The sequence below is a fragment of the Hylobates moloch genome, unplaced genomic scaffold (genome assembly GCF_009828535.3).
Source record: "Hylobates moloch isolate HMO894 unplaced genomic scaffold, HMol_V3 SCAFFOLD_9, whole genome shotgun sequence".
In the NCBI taxonomy this organism is placed as follows: domain Eukaryota; kingdom Metazoa; phylum Chordata; class Mammalia; order Primates; family Hylobatidae; genus Hylobates; species Hylobates moloch.
The window spans coordinates 100753923-100773158 of NW_026652284.1; the positions used below are offsets into that span (position 1 = coordinate 100753923).

The following is a 19236-nucleotide window of genomic DNA, read 5'->3' on the forward strand; positions in this document are numbered from 1 at the left end:
AAATACCTATTTTAATTAATATTAAACATTCTGGATTGATGTTTTTTAATTTGATTTTTTTCTTAATAATCTATCTCTTTAACTTTTCTGCTCTATGTTCTGGGGAATTTCCTTCACCTTTGGTTTCATTTTTTCTGTTAAAATTTTTGGTAGTCATATTTTAAATTTCTAATAATTTGCTCTTGTTCTTCTGCTGTATTTTTTTCTAGCAACCTATTCTTTTATTAATAAGACTTGAGATGATACTATAAAGATATTAATTAGAATTTTCTTTAAACTTGTTTTATCTGTTTCTTGAATGATCTCATTTCCATTTGCAGCTGTTTTATTTGCTCTTCTGGTGTTTTTCTCTTATGTGTAATTTTTCTCCAGTGTCTGGTGGTCCTTGATTTTCTGTTCATAACTAGGAATATAGGGCCGTGTTGCTTTCTATAGGTAGTTGGTATGTATTTTCTTTCCGTAGGTTTAGTCCTGTTCCCCACATCTCTCACTTATATTAATGTTAGGAGAAGGGAGAGCCGGGGTAGAGAATGTTTGTCAGGCTTCACTTTAGGGCATACTTTAGGGTATCAGCAGGCAGGAAGCATTGGTGCTTCACCCAGCACTAAATTACGGGGGCTTTATTCTGGGCCATCACCACTGACACTGAGACAGGCACTGTATCTTTACAAATTAAAATCATTATATAGCTCCTACCCTGCTGGAGTATGAAGTCCAGAGAAAATTTGAGTGTTTTGTTGACTGTTTTTATTAGATTAATATTTTCAGTTTAAAAACAAAGGAATAGGAAGAGGAAAGAGGCACTGTCAGTATTTTATTGACCGTTAATGTACAGAAATATGTTTAAAACTGTAATGTCAACATTTTAATCATGTAATTATCAGTAATTATGCTTAATTTGAGTAATAAAATAATCAGAAATAGTTGAATTAATATAAAGTTAGGAAATTAATTTTCTGTGCACATGTTGAAATATTTTAGTTATGCTATGGTAACAGAGCTATGGTGATCTGTGATTCAGTGCATAGTGAAACCTGTAAGTGAAACCTCTAACTGGAAACATCTAACTGAAACTACAGTGTTTTTCACTTGCCAGTATTTAAAACTTTCTGTGAGTTTTTTTTCATTTATAGAGTCATAGAGTAGAAATGGTAACTAATTTGGAGTTAGTCTGGTTCTATCATTTTAAATAGCTGTATCACCCTGGGTCTGTAATGTAACCTTTTGTATCTTAGCATCTTTACTTGACAAGTAGGAATAATGATTGCTTTTTAAGCTTGGCATGCCGATTTTCACTTTACAAAGTACTTATTTTTAGTTATTATTTCATTTTGAGATAAGACCTATTTCGTCTTTTTCAAGGAAACTTGTGAGGATTAAGAATATATTGTATGTAAAGCAGTTTGAAAAATATAAAGTCCTGCATGTATTTCAGGTATATAATAATGACTCAGTGCTTATTCATAATGTCATAATCATGGCTACAAGAGACTTTGGGGAGATTTCTGATTATTGTCTAATTTCATGGTTGTGCTTCAAGTAATCTTTCCAGTTCATGGAAATTGGAACATTCAGTCGCTTCCCTCAAAAATTTATAGTATTGGGGGGAGCGGGGAGGGACAGCATTAGGAGATATACCTAATGCTAAATGACGAGTTAATGGGTGCAGCACACCAACATGGCACATGGATACATATGTAACAAACCTGCATATTGTGCACATGTACCCTAAAACTTAAAGTATAATAATAATAATTTAAAAAAATTTATAGTATTGTGGGGTTTCAGAACATACAAGAGAATTTAGATTTAAGTTTTATAGAATTGGTAACTGCACACCACTGAATAATAGGCCATCATTAATAGATAATGTAATTATGTTTAAGTAGTTAAAATATTACTTGTTGACATGATAACTGCAAGTTTTATTGTGACCTAAAGATTTTTAAAAACATAGTTAGAAACTAAGTTATTTGCAAATATTTTACTTTATTGTCTTTCCTAAATGTTTAATACTCCAATGTTCCTGGTGTGTTTTTCTGGTTTCTGCTGACATCTTCTTTTCCTGACTATACTTTTTTTTTTCTGACTCTGGCTTCTCTCTGGATTGAATCCACTTTTAATAAGTCTGCATAACATTATTTTCCCAGAACTGGTTCATTACCTCATTCATCTGAACAGTTGCTGGGCCACAAAGAGGGTCCTCGGGACTCAATCACATTATTGGATGCTAAAGAATTGCTGAAGTACTTTACCTCAGATGGATTACCCGTTGGAGATCTTCAACCTTTACCGATTCAAAAGGGGTAGGTTATAAACTTATAATTTCCAATTACTTTTAAATAAAATTGTGTTCATTTCCTTAGTTAATTGATGCCCTATGCTACTCAGGGAAAATTTATAAGTTTGATCCCAATGTTTGTCTGTTGGCCTTAATCTTCACTTTTTACCTTAGCAAAATATCCTACTGTTTTGTGGTATTGAATATAAGAGAAACAGAAATAAGAAAAGCAAACTCACCATATTCCCTGTAGAAGTCAGTAACTTCTATTTGGTATGCAAAGGACAATACTTTCTAATAAAAAATTGGAATTTGACTTACAAAATTTTTTTTTTAGTTCTCTTTTCTTTGTCTCTCTAGTGTTGATATTGCCACTACTCAGCATGAGCATTGTCAGGCAGGCCTAATAGTAGCAAAAAGCATGGCTTTTCACCTGAAGAACAGGAAAGTGTAATAAAAGTGCTTTTGAAACTATGGCATTGCCAAGTAAGAATTCAGTGTCTACGTGAATAATTTACAACTAATTTGACTTCCAAGACAGTTTTCACTAAGTTACTAGTTAATAAATGCTGCATGTTGCTGACGTTGACAAAATTGCCCATAAAATTGTGACATCAAATACCTGTGAGAATTGAATAATTTACTAATTACTCTAATATCTTTTTAATTGTTAATTCATTATTTTGAAAACCTTCCAAAAGACCTTAAAAATTATAGATCACTTTGATCACTTTTATAAGCTTAATTGGAATTATACTGTGATAAATATTGCCTTTAAAGGTGAATTTTGGAAAGGAGTTATTTGAAGGCAGTTATATCTCAGAAATATTGCTGGAACATTATTGCCTTATGGGCACGTTCACTAGAGAGAGAGATAAAGAGCAATTGAAAATTTGAGAGTCTTAATGACTTAATGATTTTAATAACAAAAATTATATAATTTTGGAGTAATTTTTTCTCATAACTTTAAAAGATTGATAACCTTTTGTTGTGGGAATCAAGAAAGTAAAGAAATATACATGTTTTAATCTATTTAGTTATTGGATTACTGTCCTTTCAAATCATTAAGCACAAACTGGCAGAGTCAGTTGGTTTGCCTATACTGAATTATTTATGTAAGTTGTACTCTTTTTGACAGAATGTCTTTCTAGATGCATTGTAGGGGAGATAAAGTTAGTTCTTTCTGGAAACTAATTGTAGGTGATTTATTTAGGAAAATTTGATGTGATTCTTCAATGTTAGTAAAGAACTGCATGGCTATCAAATGTATCTTCTGTTAACTTAGAGTTGAAGGATGAATTTTCATGGTAATAAATCAGGAACCTATATGCTCTTATTAAATGTTTACCTGCACAAGAAGCCATCCAAAATGCTGTGTTAAACAAAGTACAAACATGACTCCTATGTATATACCAAGGAAATAATAAACATTGACAAAACACATATTTATCAACATGTTTATTTTAGAAAGAAAAACTTATGAGTGAAATTAAACAAAAGTAAGGTTGCTGAGGGCGATTGATATGAGAAATGAGAGACACTATGGTAAAGGAAAGAAGTAAAATGCTAGATACTTAAAGATTTCCATTTTACAAAATTATTTTAATAATCATCGAAATACTGGGGTCATTGTAATTTACTAATGTTACTTTTTGTGGAATAATTTAAATGGATGCATTTGAATATAATGTCTGCTTTTTAGGATTCATTAATTGGCATGAATTTTACATTTTAATGTAATAATTTCAAATGCTCATCATAGTACCCTAGATAATTTTCATTGGCAGGACAGTTTTCATTACTAATGCCATAGAGGGGGAAAATATGATAGCAAATTTATTCTTAGTACTCTACTATTTACTTGCCCTTCTACATACCATTTCCAACTCTTCGGAACTCAAGCCCCTGGTATTTCATTTTACCTATTAACTATTTAAAGACTACTGTTGCATAATTTCCCCATTTCCTGAACTTCTGAGCTTCAGGACCATGATCCATTACATTACAACAGTGGTTTCCAGCTCAGAGAAGGATGGCACCTATCAGAATAACCCAGAGAGCTTAATCTAATTGCAGGGACCCTCTTCTTTCCCAGATTTTGATATATCTCTGTAGTTCTAGGTGTGGAAAGGCTTGAGCATGAATATTTTATGTAAACTCGACATATGATTAGTTCTAACATGCCAGTTGATTGAAAACCTACTTCAGAAAAAGAACTGAAATCAGCAGTTAGTCTGTATGCCCTCTGATATTTAAAAAGTTACTGACTCTTAAAGTAGGTGTCAATGACTACATTCTCAGGCAAAGAAAGATCTGGGTCCCACATGTGTTATAGTAGGAAGTAAATACTTTTATTGTTACCAAAGATTCAAGTTGACTTTAATTATTCCCCTGCAGAGAAGGATTTAACTAAATGCCTAAACGTTAGTTTACTCTACCAAGGAAAAAATCTTCTAGAAATAAGACTGCTTCTTGGCTGGACGCAGTGGCTCATGCCTGTAATCTCAACGCTTTGGGAGGCTGAGGCTGGCGGATCACTTGAGGTCAGGAGTTTGAGACCAGCCTGGCCAACATGGTGAAACCCTATCTCTACTAAAAATACAAAAATTAGTTGGGCATGGGAGCGGGTGCCTGTAATCCCAGCTACTCGGGAGGCTGAGGCAGGAGAATCGCTTGAACCTGGGAGGCAGAAGTTGCAGTGAACTGAGATCACACCACTGTACCCCAGCCTGGGCGACAGAGTGAGACTCCGTCCCCACCGCCCCCCCCAAAAAAGAAAGAAATAATACTGCTTCTTGAATTTCCATTATAAATCATATTCCATTTTTGTTTTACCCATTTCTCAGAATAGTTTTGTGCAATAAATAACATCATAACTTATTGAGGTACAGAAAATGTAAGTGATGAAAGCCAAGGCCTAACTTTGCTTCATTTCCTTCTCATACTTTCTGGTGTGCCTTGACCTTTATCCCATATAAAATTCCAATTGTAGAGGAAAAAGTCAGATTTGTTTCATTAGATACTTTCTTTAACTTTCTCTTTGTCAGTAAATAAACTTTGAATACAAATGAAAAATTTTTTCTTTCAGGGAAAAGACTTTTATTTTGACACCAGAACTTAGTCCTGGGAAACTTCAGGTCTTACCTTTTGAGAAAGCCTCAGTATGTCATTATCATGGAATTGAGTAAGTTTTTATTTGTACTTTACTCTTCTGTATGTTGTTGATACAGTCTCTCTTGTGTGAAGAGTGACTATAATAAAATGATATAAATTGAGACAGAGACCAAGAGGATATGTCAAAAACCTCAAAAAGCAAAGCCGTGCATACAAAAATAATTTGTCTTCTGTTGAAGAAGTTATTTGATGATTAATCAGCTTAACAGCATTTAAGCATCCTATTATTAGTTACTAGATATTTTAATCAAAATTGTTTTGGTCCCTATGTTATAAATGTATATTCACACTATGGGTCACATTAATATTTCCTGGTCACCAATTACATTGTAGTTGCTAAGAAATTGTTAGATAGGGCCCAGCATTTCAATACTAGATATTTTTCCAAGAGAAAGACTTATACAAGTATGCACGTAATAGTTTAATTCTCAATATCCTCAAGCTGGAAAGAGACTAGGAGTATATCAATAGGAAAATAGATACACTATGGTATATTTATATAAAGCAATACTATTCAACTATAACAAGGAACAAAATATCGATACATCCAACAACATTAAATATCTGTCTGTGTGAAAAATAGTTGAAATAAGGATTTGAGGCCAGGCACGGTGTCTAACGCCTGTAATCCCAACACTTTGAGAAGCCGAGGCAGGTGGATCACTTGAGCCCAGGAGTTTGAGACCAGCCTGGGCAACATGGTGAAACCCTGTCTCTACAGAAAAAATACAAAAATTAGCTGGGCATGGTGGTGTATGTGTGTGCCTGTAGTCCTAGCTACTCAGGATGCTGAGGCAGGAGGGTCGATTGATATTGGGAGATTGAGGCTGCAGTGAGCCATGAGCATGCCCACTGCACTCCAGCCAGGTGACAGAATGAGACCCTGTCTCAAGAAAAAAAAAAAAAGAATTTGAAGACTTTGAAATTAGCAATATGAAGTATAACATTTAATAGTGAATTATTTCTAAAAGAAGTCCTGTATGAAATGCTAATTTGAATCTAAATGGTAAGATAATATTTTCAAATTGTTTTGTGAACAACAGAGGCAACTTGGAGATAACTACTAAATTATAAAAAGATAAGAAATGCCACCTGATCCATCTTTTTAGTTCTGCTACTTGACTAAAGGATTCCATGTTTGAGAGGATTATTCTTCTCCCTTTAACATGAAAAAGGTGGGGATGTTTCCCAGATAGCCTTAAATTTAGCTGAAGCTTTTACTTAAACTATTATTTTTAGCCATATACTCTTCTGTGCATTGATTACAAAATTTTACTTCTCTTTTTTCTTTTCCAGACAGTCTCACTTTTTCACCCAGGCTGAGTGCAGTGGCACAATCTTGGCTCACTACAACCTCTGTTTCCCGGGTTCGAGTAATTCTCCTGCCTCAGCCTCCCAAGTAACTGGGATTACAGGCATGCACCACCACGCCTGGCTAATTTTTGTATTTTTAGTAGAGACAGAGTTTAGCCATGTTGGCCAGGTGGTCTTGAACTCCTAGCCTCAAGTGATCCACCTGCCTCAGCCTCAAAAAGTGCTGGGATTACAGGCGTGAGCCACCGCACCCAGCCCAAAATTTTACTTTTCATTTATACTAAGTTTGTTAAATTTAAGTGGTAACATCTTGTTCTACTATATAAACATTTGATTAATAGGATATATTTTTCTGTTTTCCCCCTTTTGATTTTATTAAAGACCTAGAAATTAAACATTACAGAAACGTTTATAATGAAAACCAACAATTCCTTTCCTTATTACTATCTACCTGCAGTCCCAGTTTTTAGAAAAAAAAGAAAATTTTTATTTGTTTGGTTTAGTTTCCCTGGTGGTTATCTCTCATTTTAAAAAATATCCTTATGTCAATATTTTTAACTGTCACAATATAAAATATTGACTCTGCTATGAAGATTTGGTTCTTCTCAAGTTGAGCTCTCCACTATTTACTTTCATGTTTTTAAATATATATACATTTAAACTTCTCCTTCTTATTCCATCAGCTATAAAGCAGTATCTCCCCCACTTTGTTGGATAAGAATTTTAGGACCTCCTAATCTATTGAAGGAAACTAATGAAAAATTTTAGGTATTTTGTATTTAATTTCAATGTGAAAGTTGAAACCAGTCAACAGTGTTTATATTATTATTATGAAAAATAGTGTTCACTGTTGAGAAAATGTACTAGTATTAACATTTGCTTTGCTACATGGCCAGAATACCCCAGGACACATCTGTTTTTCAGTTCTTCGGCCCTATAAACACACTGAAGCACTAATTTGAATAAAATAAGCTACAATAATTACATTTTAACTGCTGACTAAAGTGTCTATCATATCTTATATAGATTATTTCTCCCAAAATTTTAATTTAGTTTTGTTTATTCTGTGTCTCCATCTCGCTACTTTTTTTTCCTGCTGTTTTTAATTTACTATAGAAAAAACCTTGATATATACAAATTTATAAAATTTGTCAAGGATATGTTCTTTATGATCATTTATCAAAATATTAAATTAAGACTTGAGTACTGTGTCCTGAAGGGCTTAAATCTACACAGAGCTTTATTAACTTATACACATACAATGTTATGAAATTCTGATTAACTGTAAAAAGTAATTCTCTTCTCCACTACCTACCTACTCCCATAAACAAATAAACAGATCTATCTGTGACTCACTTTTTTTTACTGTAAATTTATGCTCATTAAACTGGGGACATTGAGACTAGGCTGACAAAGTTGTAGGAGGTGAGCACCATGAATTCAGAAACATGCTTTTTTCAAGCAGATTTGGGTGTATAGTATGAGAGCCGATTTATTTTCAACATAGATTATGGAGTAGAAACAAAGCTAAGTAACATTTTAAAGTAAATGTGAAACTACAAAAAAAGTTCTCTTACGTTGTTGTGGGCCTTTAGAACCCTGGAGCTCTTTCTCTGATACAAAGGAATATTTGGAAAAAATGTGTTAATTGCATGGGAGCAAAACAATGTTTTTTAAGGCAAAATAAAATATTAACCACCGTTGGCTTGTTTGTTTTTTCACTTATTTACCCTATCCTGGAATTTAAGATGCCATTAATTGTAAAATGCATTGTTTTATTAAATGGCAAATTAAACTCTGCTCTCATACTCTGACAATCATTTGATCACACCAGGCTCTCATTGCTTTGAAATTTCCTTCATCTACTCCAAGAGATTTGGCAGTTTCTTCTGCCTTAATTGGTATTGGTTGGTTTGTGATAGGCACTATTTTGTCTATTTCTTATTTACAAAACAAAAACAGCTTCATTGTCTTATGGGTGTTTTTCTTTTTTTTTTATTTTTTATTTTTTATTATTATACTTTAGGTTTTAGGGTACATGTGCACAATATGCAGGTTTGTTACATATGTATCCATGTGCCAACCCAAATGTCCAACAACGATAGACTGGATTAAGAAAATGTGGCACATATACACCATGGAATACTATGCAGGCATAAAAAATGATGAGTTCATGTCCTTTGTAGGGACATGGATGAAACTGGAAAACATCATTCTCAGTAAACTATCGCAAGGACAGAAAACCAAACACCGCATGTTATGGGTGTTTTTCTTTGTTAGGACCCATAAAGCATTTGCTTATTGTTTTGTAAGAAAATATGGAATTGTAGTCATTCATCCAACAATAAATTTTTACTTCACTAATATCAAATATACACCCTGCCGCCTGCCTCTCTGTTTTTCTCTAATTTACAAAGTAAATTTTTGTTCCAATGGCAAATCATAGTATAATCATTTTAAAGATATTTTAAATGGCAATTAACATCAACATGTACAGTGTGCATAATTCAGTTGAAACTATGACATTATGAACAGCTGTGATCAAGAGATGTTAAAACTGGAAGAAAAAATCTGCATCTTAGAAATAAAATCTTAAGGTGGAAAGAAATATTCATCTTAGAATCAAAATATGCATCTTCTCTCTCAAAAATTTTCTGTATTCAAGCTCATCAGGCATTATCTTGCCTCTTGCCAGACTCTTGAAATTCACGTTTCTAATTTTACTCTAGATTCTACCAATTACCCATGATAGAAGTAGGACTCATCAGTAACCCTTAGGGTTGCTTCTGGTTTTTAATGAAATATGTTTCTTAAGCAACAGACTAGAGAAAGAATATTAGCTAGAGAGATGCCAGAGACCTAGGTTCTACTCCCTACTCTGCCACCAACTCACATGCAGATTTAGAGTTCAATTTTGTCACCTGTTAAATTAAACTGAGTAGATCAGAGATTTTTCAGTCCTAGTTATAATTTAGAATCATCTAGGTAGGCTTTTTAAAAAGTGTGTATTTTTAATATTTAACTACAGTTAATTTTAATATAATAAGATGTTTTGATGTACGTATGCATAGTGAAATGATCACTGTAGCCAAGCAAATTAACATAACCATCATCTCACATAGTTACCTCTTGTTTTGTGTGCTGAGAGCACCCAAAGTCTACTCTCTTAGCAAATTTTCAATATACAGTAGGTATGATTAACTATAGTCCTTATACTGTAGGCTAGATTTCTAGATTTATTCATCCTACATAACTCTGCAACTTTGGACCCTTTAATCTACATCTGTTCATAACTTTCGCCGTCCCCATAACCACTATTCTACTCTGTTTCTATGGATTCGAGTAGTTTTTTAGGAATCACCTAGGCAGATTTTTAAAACTGTCAGTGACAGAGTATTACCCTAGACCAATTAAATCAGAAACACTGAGCACGTAATATTTCTTGAAAGCTCTTCAGATGGTTCTAATGCTCAGCCATGTGTTGAACAGGAGTAAGATGATTCTTAGACTTTACATAGAGATAGTATACCAAGATGGTTAAAGTCAGGCTCTGAAGTCACCAACCTGGGTTTACATTCTGGCTGTGCTACATATTATCAGCATACTGCCAGCTTTACTGTGGTAGGAAATCTAATGATGATGATAACAATAATAGTAACATACATTTCTTGACTGCCCTGCTTGCCTGTTTCAGGCACTGATTCTAAGTGTTTATATGTACAATTCAAGGAATTATCACAATAGCTTTTTCAGATAAGTACTATAATTCTCATTTTGCGGATGAAGCAACAGAATCATAGATAAAGTTAAGTAATTTGGCCAAGTTCTCACAGCTAATAAGTAGAGGAGCCTGGATTTAAATCTATGGAATCTGACTCCTGGATTTAAATCCATGGAATCTGACTACGTATCAAATACGTAAGTGTCACAAGGGAAAGATAAGGTTCTTAAAACCTCCATCAAGCAGTCAGATGTTCAGGAAATGATACACTCCTTGGGAGTTGAACTAAAATCTTTTGGATACAAAACTCTGATTTTAGGCAGTATCTTAGAATTTTGCAGGTAAAAATGACAGATCACAGAGAAAGGTTTTAATTTGTACAGTGCTACCATCACATATGTGAAGCCATTTGTGTTTTTTTAATGCTGTTGTAGATAGGGAAGAAAGTGAAGAGTTTTCCAAGGTCACACAGCTCCTAGGTGATCTTCCTGATATCCTTGTTTGTTGTACTTAACAACCTAGGATTTCTTTGAGTCCAGAAGCATTCACTGAGCTGACATTTCATTGATGCCCTGAATCAGATTCAGCTAGAAACCACATGCACAGACAGCCGAAGTGTTTGAGGGAAAATCTGTCAATCAGCTAATAAGGTGGGAACTGAGTTTCAAAGAAAAAATTCGAAATGTTCTAAGCTGTTTGGTGAGCCAGTTTAGAATGCCTTTATACCCTTTTAATCTTTGTGTTGAGAATAAACTTGCCCTTTCTAACAGAAGTCAGCAGTTCATGTTGTCATAGATCAGCCATACTGAGAAATCAGAGGTTGGTAGAGTTTTAAAAAGCATTAAAACAGCAACTGTATTATTTTGAAAATAAGCCAAAGGATTAACTTAATCTGTTGCCCAGAAACATAAGTGAAAGAGAAATCAGATTGTACTTCACATTTTTTAATCTTTTGCCATGTCATGTAGCAAACTAGAAGAAAACTGAACTTGGGAGGGAAATAGGCCAGCCACTCAACCTTCCAGCAATTATTAGGAAATTAAACAAGAACTCTTAAAGTAAATGTCCTGCTATTTTCTAATTGACAGGGAAAAGTCTGTTGCTCTCATGGAGGTTTACATTTTAATGCTCTTTCACTCATTTTAGATATTGCTTGGATGACCGAAAAGCTTTGGAAAGAGATGGAGGATTTTCTGAACTTCAATCTCGTCTTATTCGTTATGAAACTCAAACTACCTGCACCAGAGAAAGTTTTCCAGTACCTACTGTGTTGAGCCCTCTTCCATCTCCTGCAGTTTCGTCAGAGCCTGGAAGTGTCCCTGACGGAGAAGTTTTACAAAATGAACTTCGAACTGAAGTATCCCGATTGAAACGGAGATCTAAAGATCTGAATTGCCTTTATCCCAGAAAAAGGTGATATATTACATGCACATAAATAGTATATTGACAGAAAGTATTTTAGTCTTGAGGATTTTTATTTTATTTTATATTAGTCTTTCAGGTTAATTTCTTCATGGCAAGAAGTTCGTTTTATGAGCTGTTCATGATTTTGCTTATAAGTTATAAAAAGAAGTGATTTGGGGAAAAAAAACCAGTTTCTTGCTTTATATGCTAATATACAGTCCATTAGCACAATGGATTGTAAAGTTTTTAAGCCGTGGAACAGTGGAGATTTCACCCCATAGATTAAGCTGCTGAGCTGCCCTGTTGAAGAGACTGTTTGGGGGTGGGAGTTCTCCCATTAGCTCTTCCTTCCCTTTCCCCTCAGTTTCCTGCCTGCATTGTTCCCTTGAGCAAGAGATTCCATGAGGTACCATTTTTAAAACACCTGTTACATATAAAATATAGCTTTAAACGCTACATAATGATAGAATATATGAAACTTTTCTGGATGCGTTATTTTGCTAACTAAATAAAATGTCCAGATACTTGATCAGAAATTAGAAGTTTATGTAGTGAACACTAATTTTTATTGAATTTATGTTATCTTTAGAACCTTTGTCAAACTTAGGTTCTTGGCATCTAAAGCAAGGCTTGAATTCTTATTGTATTTAAACCTTGCAAAAAGTATGAACTATATGAAAACATAACTTTCAGGTCTTTTTTTGAATAGTTAAAAAAGTTAGAATACTGTTACCCTGATATGGAAGAACTCAGTCGTTGTTATGAGGACTTTATAAATTCATGGTACTTTTTTTTTTTTTCCCATAATTTTTTTTTTTATTATACTTTAGGGTTTTAGGGTACATGTACACAATGTGCAGGTTTGTTACATATGTATCCATGTGCCATGTTGATTTCCTGCACCCATTAACTCATCATTTAGCATTAGGTGTATCTCCTAATGCTGTCCCTCCCCCCTCCCCCAACCCCACAACAGTCCCCGGAGTGTGATGTTCCCCTTCCTGTGTCCATGAGTCCTCATTGTTCAATTCCCACCTATGAGTGAGAACATGCGGTGTTTGGTTTTTTGTCCTTGCGATAGTTTACTGAGAATGATGTTTTCCAGTTTCATCCATGTCCCTACAAAGGACACGAACTCATCATTTTTTATGGCTGCATAGTATTCCATGGTGTATATGTGCCACATTTTCTTAATCCAGTCTATCGTTGTTGGACATTTGGGTTGGTTCCATGGTACTTTTTGTACCTGATAAAATTAAAGAGCAACAGTGACATTTGGGGTACTATATTTATAGCCATATTTCTTATTTCTGACCTGTGGCTAATAAAAATATATGTGTTCCTAAAAGGCAAGTACACTGTGGCCTCTGGGTCAGCAGAATTGAGGGCTATAAGACCCTATCTTGTAAAGGGAAACATTTGGGTCTTCTCGGGAACAAATGTAAACATTTTAGGAAGATTGAAGTATGAGCCAGTTTTATAGTTTATTTGTATTTGTTTTAACACTGATTTATTTTGCAAGGGAGTTCCATGGGTATAAAAAGATACAGGTTGTGGTGTTTCTGTTCAAATTATCTTAACAGAAAAGCATAAGTATTTAACAGATTAGTATTAAATCTATAAATAGCAGCACTCTTGGCATGCATAGCTGATTTATTTGAGAAATTATAAATTGGAGGGATGGGAGAGAGTATAACAATATTGTTTGTTGCTTTCTCTATTAGCCAAAATCCTAGTTTGCTATTCATTACCTTCTATGTTTTAGTTACTCATCTGAAGAACTCGGGAACAACTTTATAATATCATGTTTATTGCTTACTTAAGGCAGTAATAGCAATAAATTTTGTTTGCTTTTCTTGAATTTGTGTTATAATGGATATAGTGGTAACACTATAACATAGTGGTATAGTGTTATATATTATACCACTATGTTGTAACATAGTGGTAAGACAGAAAATGAACTTCGATGTTGATTCGCTTAATGGATATAGTTGTAACATTTAAGACAGAAAATGAACTTCGATGTTGATTCGCTTAATCTATGTTCTTGATTTTTTTCCCCTGCTATAGACTTGTGAAATCTGAAAGTTCAGAGTCTCTTCTTTCTCAGACAAGTGGTAATAGTAATCACTATCATCATCATGTGACATCCAGAAAGCCACAAACAGAGCGGTCCTTACCAGTGACTTGTCCGTTGGTTCCAATTCCTAGCTGTGAAACTCCAAAACTTGCTACAAAGACCAATTCAGGTCAAAAAAGTATGCATGAATCAAAAACATCAAGGCAAATTAAGGAATCAAGATCACAGAAACACACACGGGTAAAGATTTATTTCCCATTTTTCTTAGTTCTACATGGGAAGACTTTTTAAATTTGATTACTTTAAAATATATGGCTAAAAAATTTTATGAATGAAATGAAACGATGTCTAGAATTTACCGGTGTAAGATGGATGATAGGAAAGTAGGTGGGGATATAAATGAAACAAGATTAGCCACAGATTAATCATACTTGAAGCTGGTTAAAAGATATATCAAGATAGAAATTTGTTATAAAATATTCTCTGCATGTCAAATATTCTCTACTTTTCTACACTTGAAATTTCCCATAATAAAAAATAAATATACACTTACATATCCCTGCTGTGTGTAACTTTAACACTCAGATTTCAATTCAGAACTCATGATTTGAGTTCCTTTCTTAAGACACTGTAGTCATTTCCTGCTAACATATTATTCCTGTGACACTTCTGACCATGTAAATGTTAGATTTTTTTTTCTTAATCATTTTGTCTTAATGAACCTGTGTTTAGCACAGCAAAATGAATATGTAATTCACAGGATTGAACTCTAAAGCTGAAATAATAGGTTTGTGCCTTTTCCAAGAAATATTAGTCATATGTTATGTTCTGTTCAAGATACTGAAAGAAGTAGTTACTGAAACCCTGAAGAAACACAGTATTACCGAGACTCATGAATGTTTCACTGCATGCAGCCAGCGTCTCTTTGAAATCTCTAAGTTCTATCTAAAGGTACAGTATCTTCTCTACTAATGGCAAAATTTAGTTCATGTTCTAATGTTCCTGTTTGACATAAAAAAAAGTTTGAGTATTTTTTATACTGAGAGCATATACTTGCTGCCAGATTTATTAAATGATGGAGATAGAAAAATTGAAGCCAAAATACTTTATATTTGATTTGATTTGAGTTCTCATATATAGAAAGCTACATTTTAACCAATATCCTATTTCCCCTAACATGCGTTTAACTTATAGGTAATAAGCTTCATAACATGTTTAATTATTAATTTTTTAATACAGTTGGCCCTCCATATCTGTGGGTTCTATATCCATGCGTTCCGCATCCGTGGGTTAACTGCAAATTGAAAATGTTCTGAAAAAAAAAAAAAAAAGGATGCTGCATCTGAACATGTACAGACTTCTTAAAAAGTATATGGGAAAATGTGCATAGGATATATGCAAATACTAGACCATTTTATATAAGGGACTTGACTATCGGTGGATTTTGGTATTCACAGTGGGATCTTGGAATCAGTCCTTTGCAGAGACCAAGGGATGACTGTGTAGTAAAAAGGCTACTGGACTAAATATCAAAACACCCAGTTTCTAATTTTGCATCCATTATCAGCTAGTTGTAAGACATTGGATAGGTCAGCCACTCAAGATGATGGTTTTCTAAAACTTAGACAATGTTAGATTATGTCCAGCCTTAAGAGTTTCTGACCTGAATCACAGTTATCTGTGGGTTTCTGGTTAAAACTGCAGATTTATCACATATCCAAGAGAAAGGACAGGAAAAAACTAGAAATGTTTTTAATACATATTGAACAATAACAAAAAAGCACATGGAAGCATGGTGTAAGAGAGTGAAAAGAATTACAATTTAATTGGGTGCCTAGTGGAATACTAGTGAGAGGCATGTTAATTCCACAGAACCTGAGGTGCTCAGGATTTGAAGACACCAGGTATCATGGAAAGCAGGGCCAAGGGTCCACGTAGAAAGCAGGGAAGTTAAATAAAGATCTACAAAGTGACCTGGAGATTGTCCAACTTGCTCTGCATGCCCTTCTCCCACAATGTTAACTACAAGGTCTGTCATGCATAGATTTTTCCACCCACCTCAGTGACAGTGTAGGAAATAGTTGCTGGGGAAAATATTGGAAGCTGCAGTGGAAAAGCTAACTGGCCATCTTGTCACTCTACCTTGAAAAGAAACCAGTGACAATCTCTGCACAGAGTTTCCAGTCAGATTTTTAGTGTCTCACTTTTAAATATGACTAGACAGCCACGGATTAGCAGGCTTTGAGGAAAGCTTCTAACACAATTGATGCCAAAACATAAAGGAATAAAGGGAACTCTGAAGAAGTAGGAAGTTGAAGAAAACTTCATAAAAACTATAATTCTCATAGAAAGAAGATAATCGCCTCCATAAAACTAGAACAGGATGCTGTTTCCAAAAAAAGCATAAAACATGAAAGCTCCATAACATTAAAAATATGATAAAATCAATTAAATAGAAAGGCCGAACAGTTGAGATGAAAAAAATTTACTGGAAATTAGAATCAAATGACAAAAACATTAAATGCAGGATAAGAAAATTGGAGGATTAATACAGAAGATCAAAAATGCTAATAATATGAATTTTGTATTTTTTGAACAGTTTTCTCTCCTTTGTTCTCAAAGTTTAGAAGAGAGAAACTTGTTCGAAAATGTAACAAACTTTTCCAGGAGTGGACACAAGCGTCCTAGCTTGTCCAAACCAATGAATGAAAATTCTTCAATGAGTCACATAATTATGGAATTTCACACCTCTTAGCATGGAGAGAACACTTTCTAAAAGCTTCCCAGGAAATAATCTAGTTTATATATAGTGAATCAATAATCAGAATGGCACTGGACTTCCCACAGTAACACTGTATGCTAGAAGATAGTAGAAAAGTATCTTCAAATTCTGAGGGATGTGTATTTCTAGAATTAAAAAAAGAAGAAAGAAAAGAAACTTCTGAGGGAAAGCAACTTACCTAGTATTCTATACCCAGTCTGGAATGCAGTCAGGTATGAGGATTTAATGAAGATACATTCAAACATGGAATATCTGAAAAAGAATTTATTTTACCTTTTTGAGGAGTCTGCTAGAAGATGAAGTTCAACAGAACAAGGGACTAAATCAAGAAACAAAGCAAAAACTAATCTAAAATTGAAAAGACAAGTCCTAGTAGGACCAGGCCTAGGCAGCAACTAGAACAAATTAGAGGAGGCTATGGGAAAAAGATCTCCAGGTTTAAAAAATTTAATTAAAAAGACCAAAAGCAGAAAGGAAGCTGAACTGAGAGATTATCCTGTATACTTCAGGGCTTGAAAAAACTTTGCTGTACATTTAGCCCATTTATTGCCAGTATTTAGGAGCGAAAAACCCAGAATTATATACATGGAAAGCTGAACAAATAAAAAAAGCTAACAGGTAGTTAACAGGATAAATAGAATATTGGAAGAAAGATAAATTATAACCATAATTAATTAGCACACAATTGAAAGTATTTACATAGATATAATAGTACAAACACTGCCTATTTACTAATCAAAAATTATGGTACAACTGTTCTTCAAAGGAAGAGAAGGAAGGTTTTGTGTACGAAACGGGAGAGTAATGCAGCATTAGTGGATGCTCACGGTGGAGGACGGGAGAGTAATGCAGCATTAGTGGGTGCTCACGGTGGAGGATGGGAGTTATTTTAGGTCAGCTCTATTCGGAATAGGAGAGGAGAGTGAGATGGACTTATGTATATGTGTACGTATTTTCGTTAGAGTATTTTGATATTTCAGAATGGAACTAAATTATAATCTAGTACTTAGATTTTTTTGTTGTTGTAGTCTGTTCCTAATCACATTGATACTTGTAGAATGATTTAGGATAATCTCAAGTGTATTTTCTTTGTAATTTAATGTGCAGATTGTAAAATGCTGTATTTTATTATGTTTAGGATCTTAAAACTTCAAGGGGTCTATTTGAAGAAATGAAGAAAACAGCAAACAACAATGCTGTACAGGTAAAGAAATTATTCCCAAGAAACTATATGCAATTAAATTGGTATTTTATTTCAGGGTTGCTCTGTTGCCATTATATATGCAGCAGTAATTAGTTACTGGTCTTTTTCAACTCTGTCCCTATGAAAACTCTTTAAGAAACTTAATAGGCTTATTTAGGCTGAGTATTTCATAGTATTTAATAGATTGCTGTGTCAGCAAAAGAGTTTCTAAAGTGATGCTTAGAAAGCAAAAGAAAAAATAAATTATCTGACGTGCTGGAAAAACCAATCCATTTTGGTTAGCTGTTTTCAAAGTTTAGTTTAGTTTATTTGATTGACCATTTGAAACATAATTTCATATAAAGGTGAGAAAATGGAGCAGAATCTTCATTTCATCCAGTGAGAACATTATTGTACTCAGTATTGGAAGTCCAACAAAAATGTTCTTCCATTAGAAAATAAAATGTGTATTTAAGTATAAGATTTCAATATCTTCATTTTTATTTTAAATTTTCTACCATGTTCTTTTGAAGTTTTTACAGTATATTTTTCTATTACTTGTATTTTCAAGAGAAATCTTCTATAATCATATTTTTTCTCCCCCTAGGTGATTGAATGGGTATTAGAAAAGACAAGTAAGAAATGATACATAATCATTCTCTTTAAGACAATTATAAATTGGATGGAGCTATTATTCACTACTTCTTTTCTTAGTTTGAAAAGTATAAACAAATTTTAAACTTTATTCAAAGAATAGGTGTTATATTTCTAAAGAATTTCATGAATATATATTCTACATTTGTATAGTTTGAGGGATGCTACATTAATGTATTTTTAATTAGATACATATTTTGTACAGTGTTACTATATTTTAATGTTAAAGTTATTTTTATATGTTTTAAAATGTTTACTCTTATTTAATTACTACAATAAACAGAATTTTTTTTTTTTTACTTTTTGGATTTCATGTCTTTGTTGTTAGGTATACTAAGTTAGGCCTGCCTTACATTTCTTAGACTTTAGTAAGATATTGCCAATGGCTTTTCCCATGTGTTCCAACAACATAGTTTATTGGACTGCTCCCGATTTAGAGCGTATTGGCAAAAAAAATGCAAACAGGCCTCAGCCCTAGTGCCACCATTGTTGGGGCTATTAATGTTCATTTGGTATCAAAAATGAAGAAACGATAAATTGTGAAAATAAGACATAATGAAAATGACACTAAGTACAGTCTCCCAGGAAAAAAATTGTCTTTTCCCATGGTAGAAAATTTGGAAAATGCAGAAAATACAAGGAA

The 19236-nt window shown here is 33.6% G+C and overlaps 1 protein-coding gene across 1 annotated transcript in view; it reads left to right on the forward strand.

The window, feature by feature from the left end:
- The window catches only part of MTBP (MDM2 binding protein), a 77629-nt gene extending 58739 nt beyond the window's left edge, over positions 1 to 18890 (forward strand). Inside the window, exons 16-22 of the mRNA XM_032760341.2 lie at positions 2151 to 2306; positions 5370 to 5465; positions 11637 to 11903; positions 13965 to 14214; positions 14812 to 14925; positions 17895 to 17960; positions 18547 to 18890. Of these exons, the coding sequence (XP_032616232.1) occupies positions 2151 to 2306; positions 5370 to 5465; positions 11637 to 11903; positions 13965 to 14214; positions 14812 to 14925; positions 17895 to 17960; positions 18547 to 18585 (988 nt within the window). The 3' untranslated portion in view covers positions 18586 to 18890. The remainder of the gene's footprint in view (positions 1 to 2150; positions 2307 to 5369; positions 5466 to 11636; positions 11904 to 13964; positions 14215 to 14811; positions 14926 to 17894; positions 17961 to 18546) is intronic.
- The last annotated feature ends 346 nt before the right edge of the window (positions 18891 to 19236 follow it).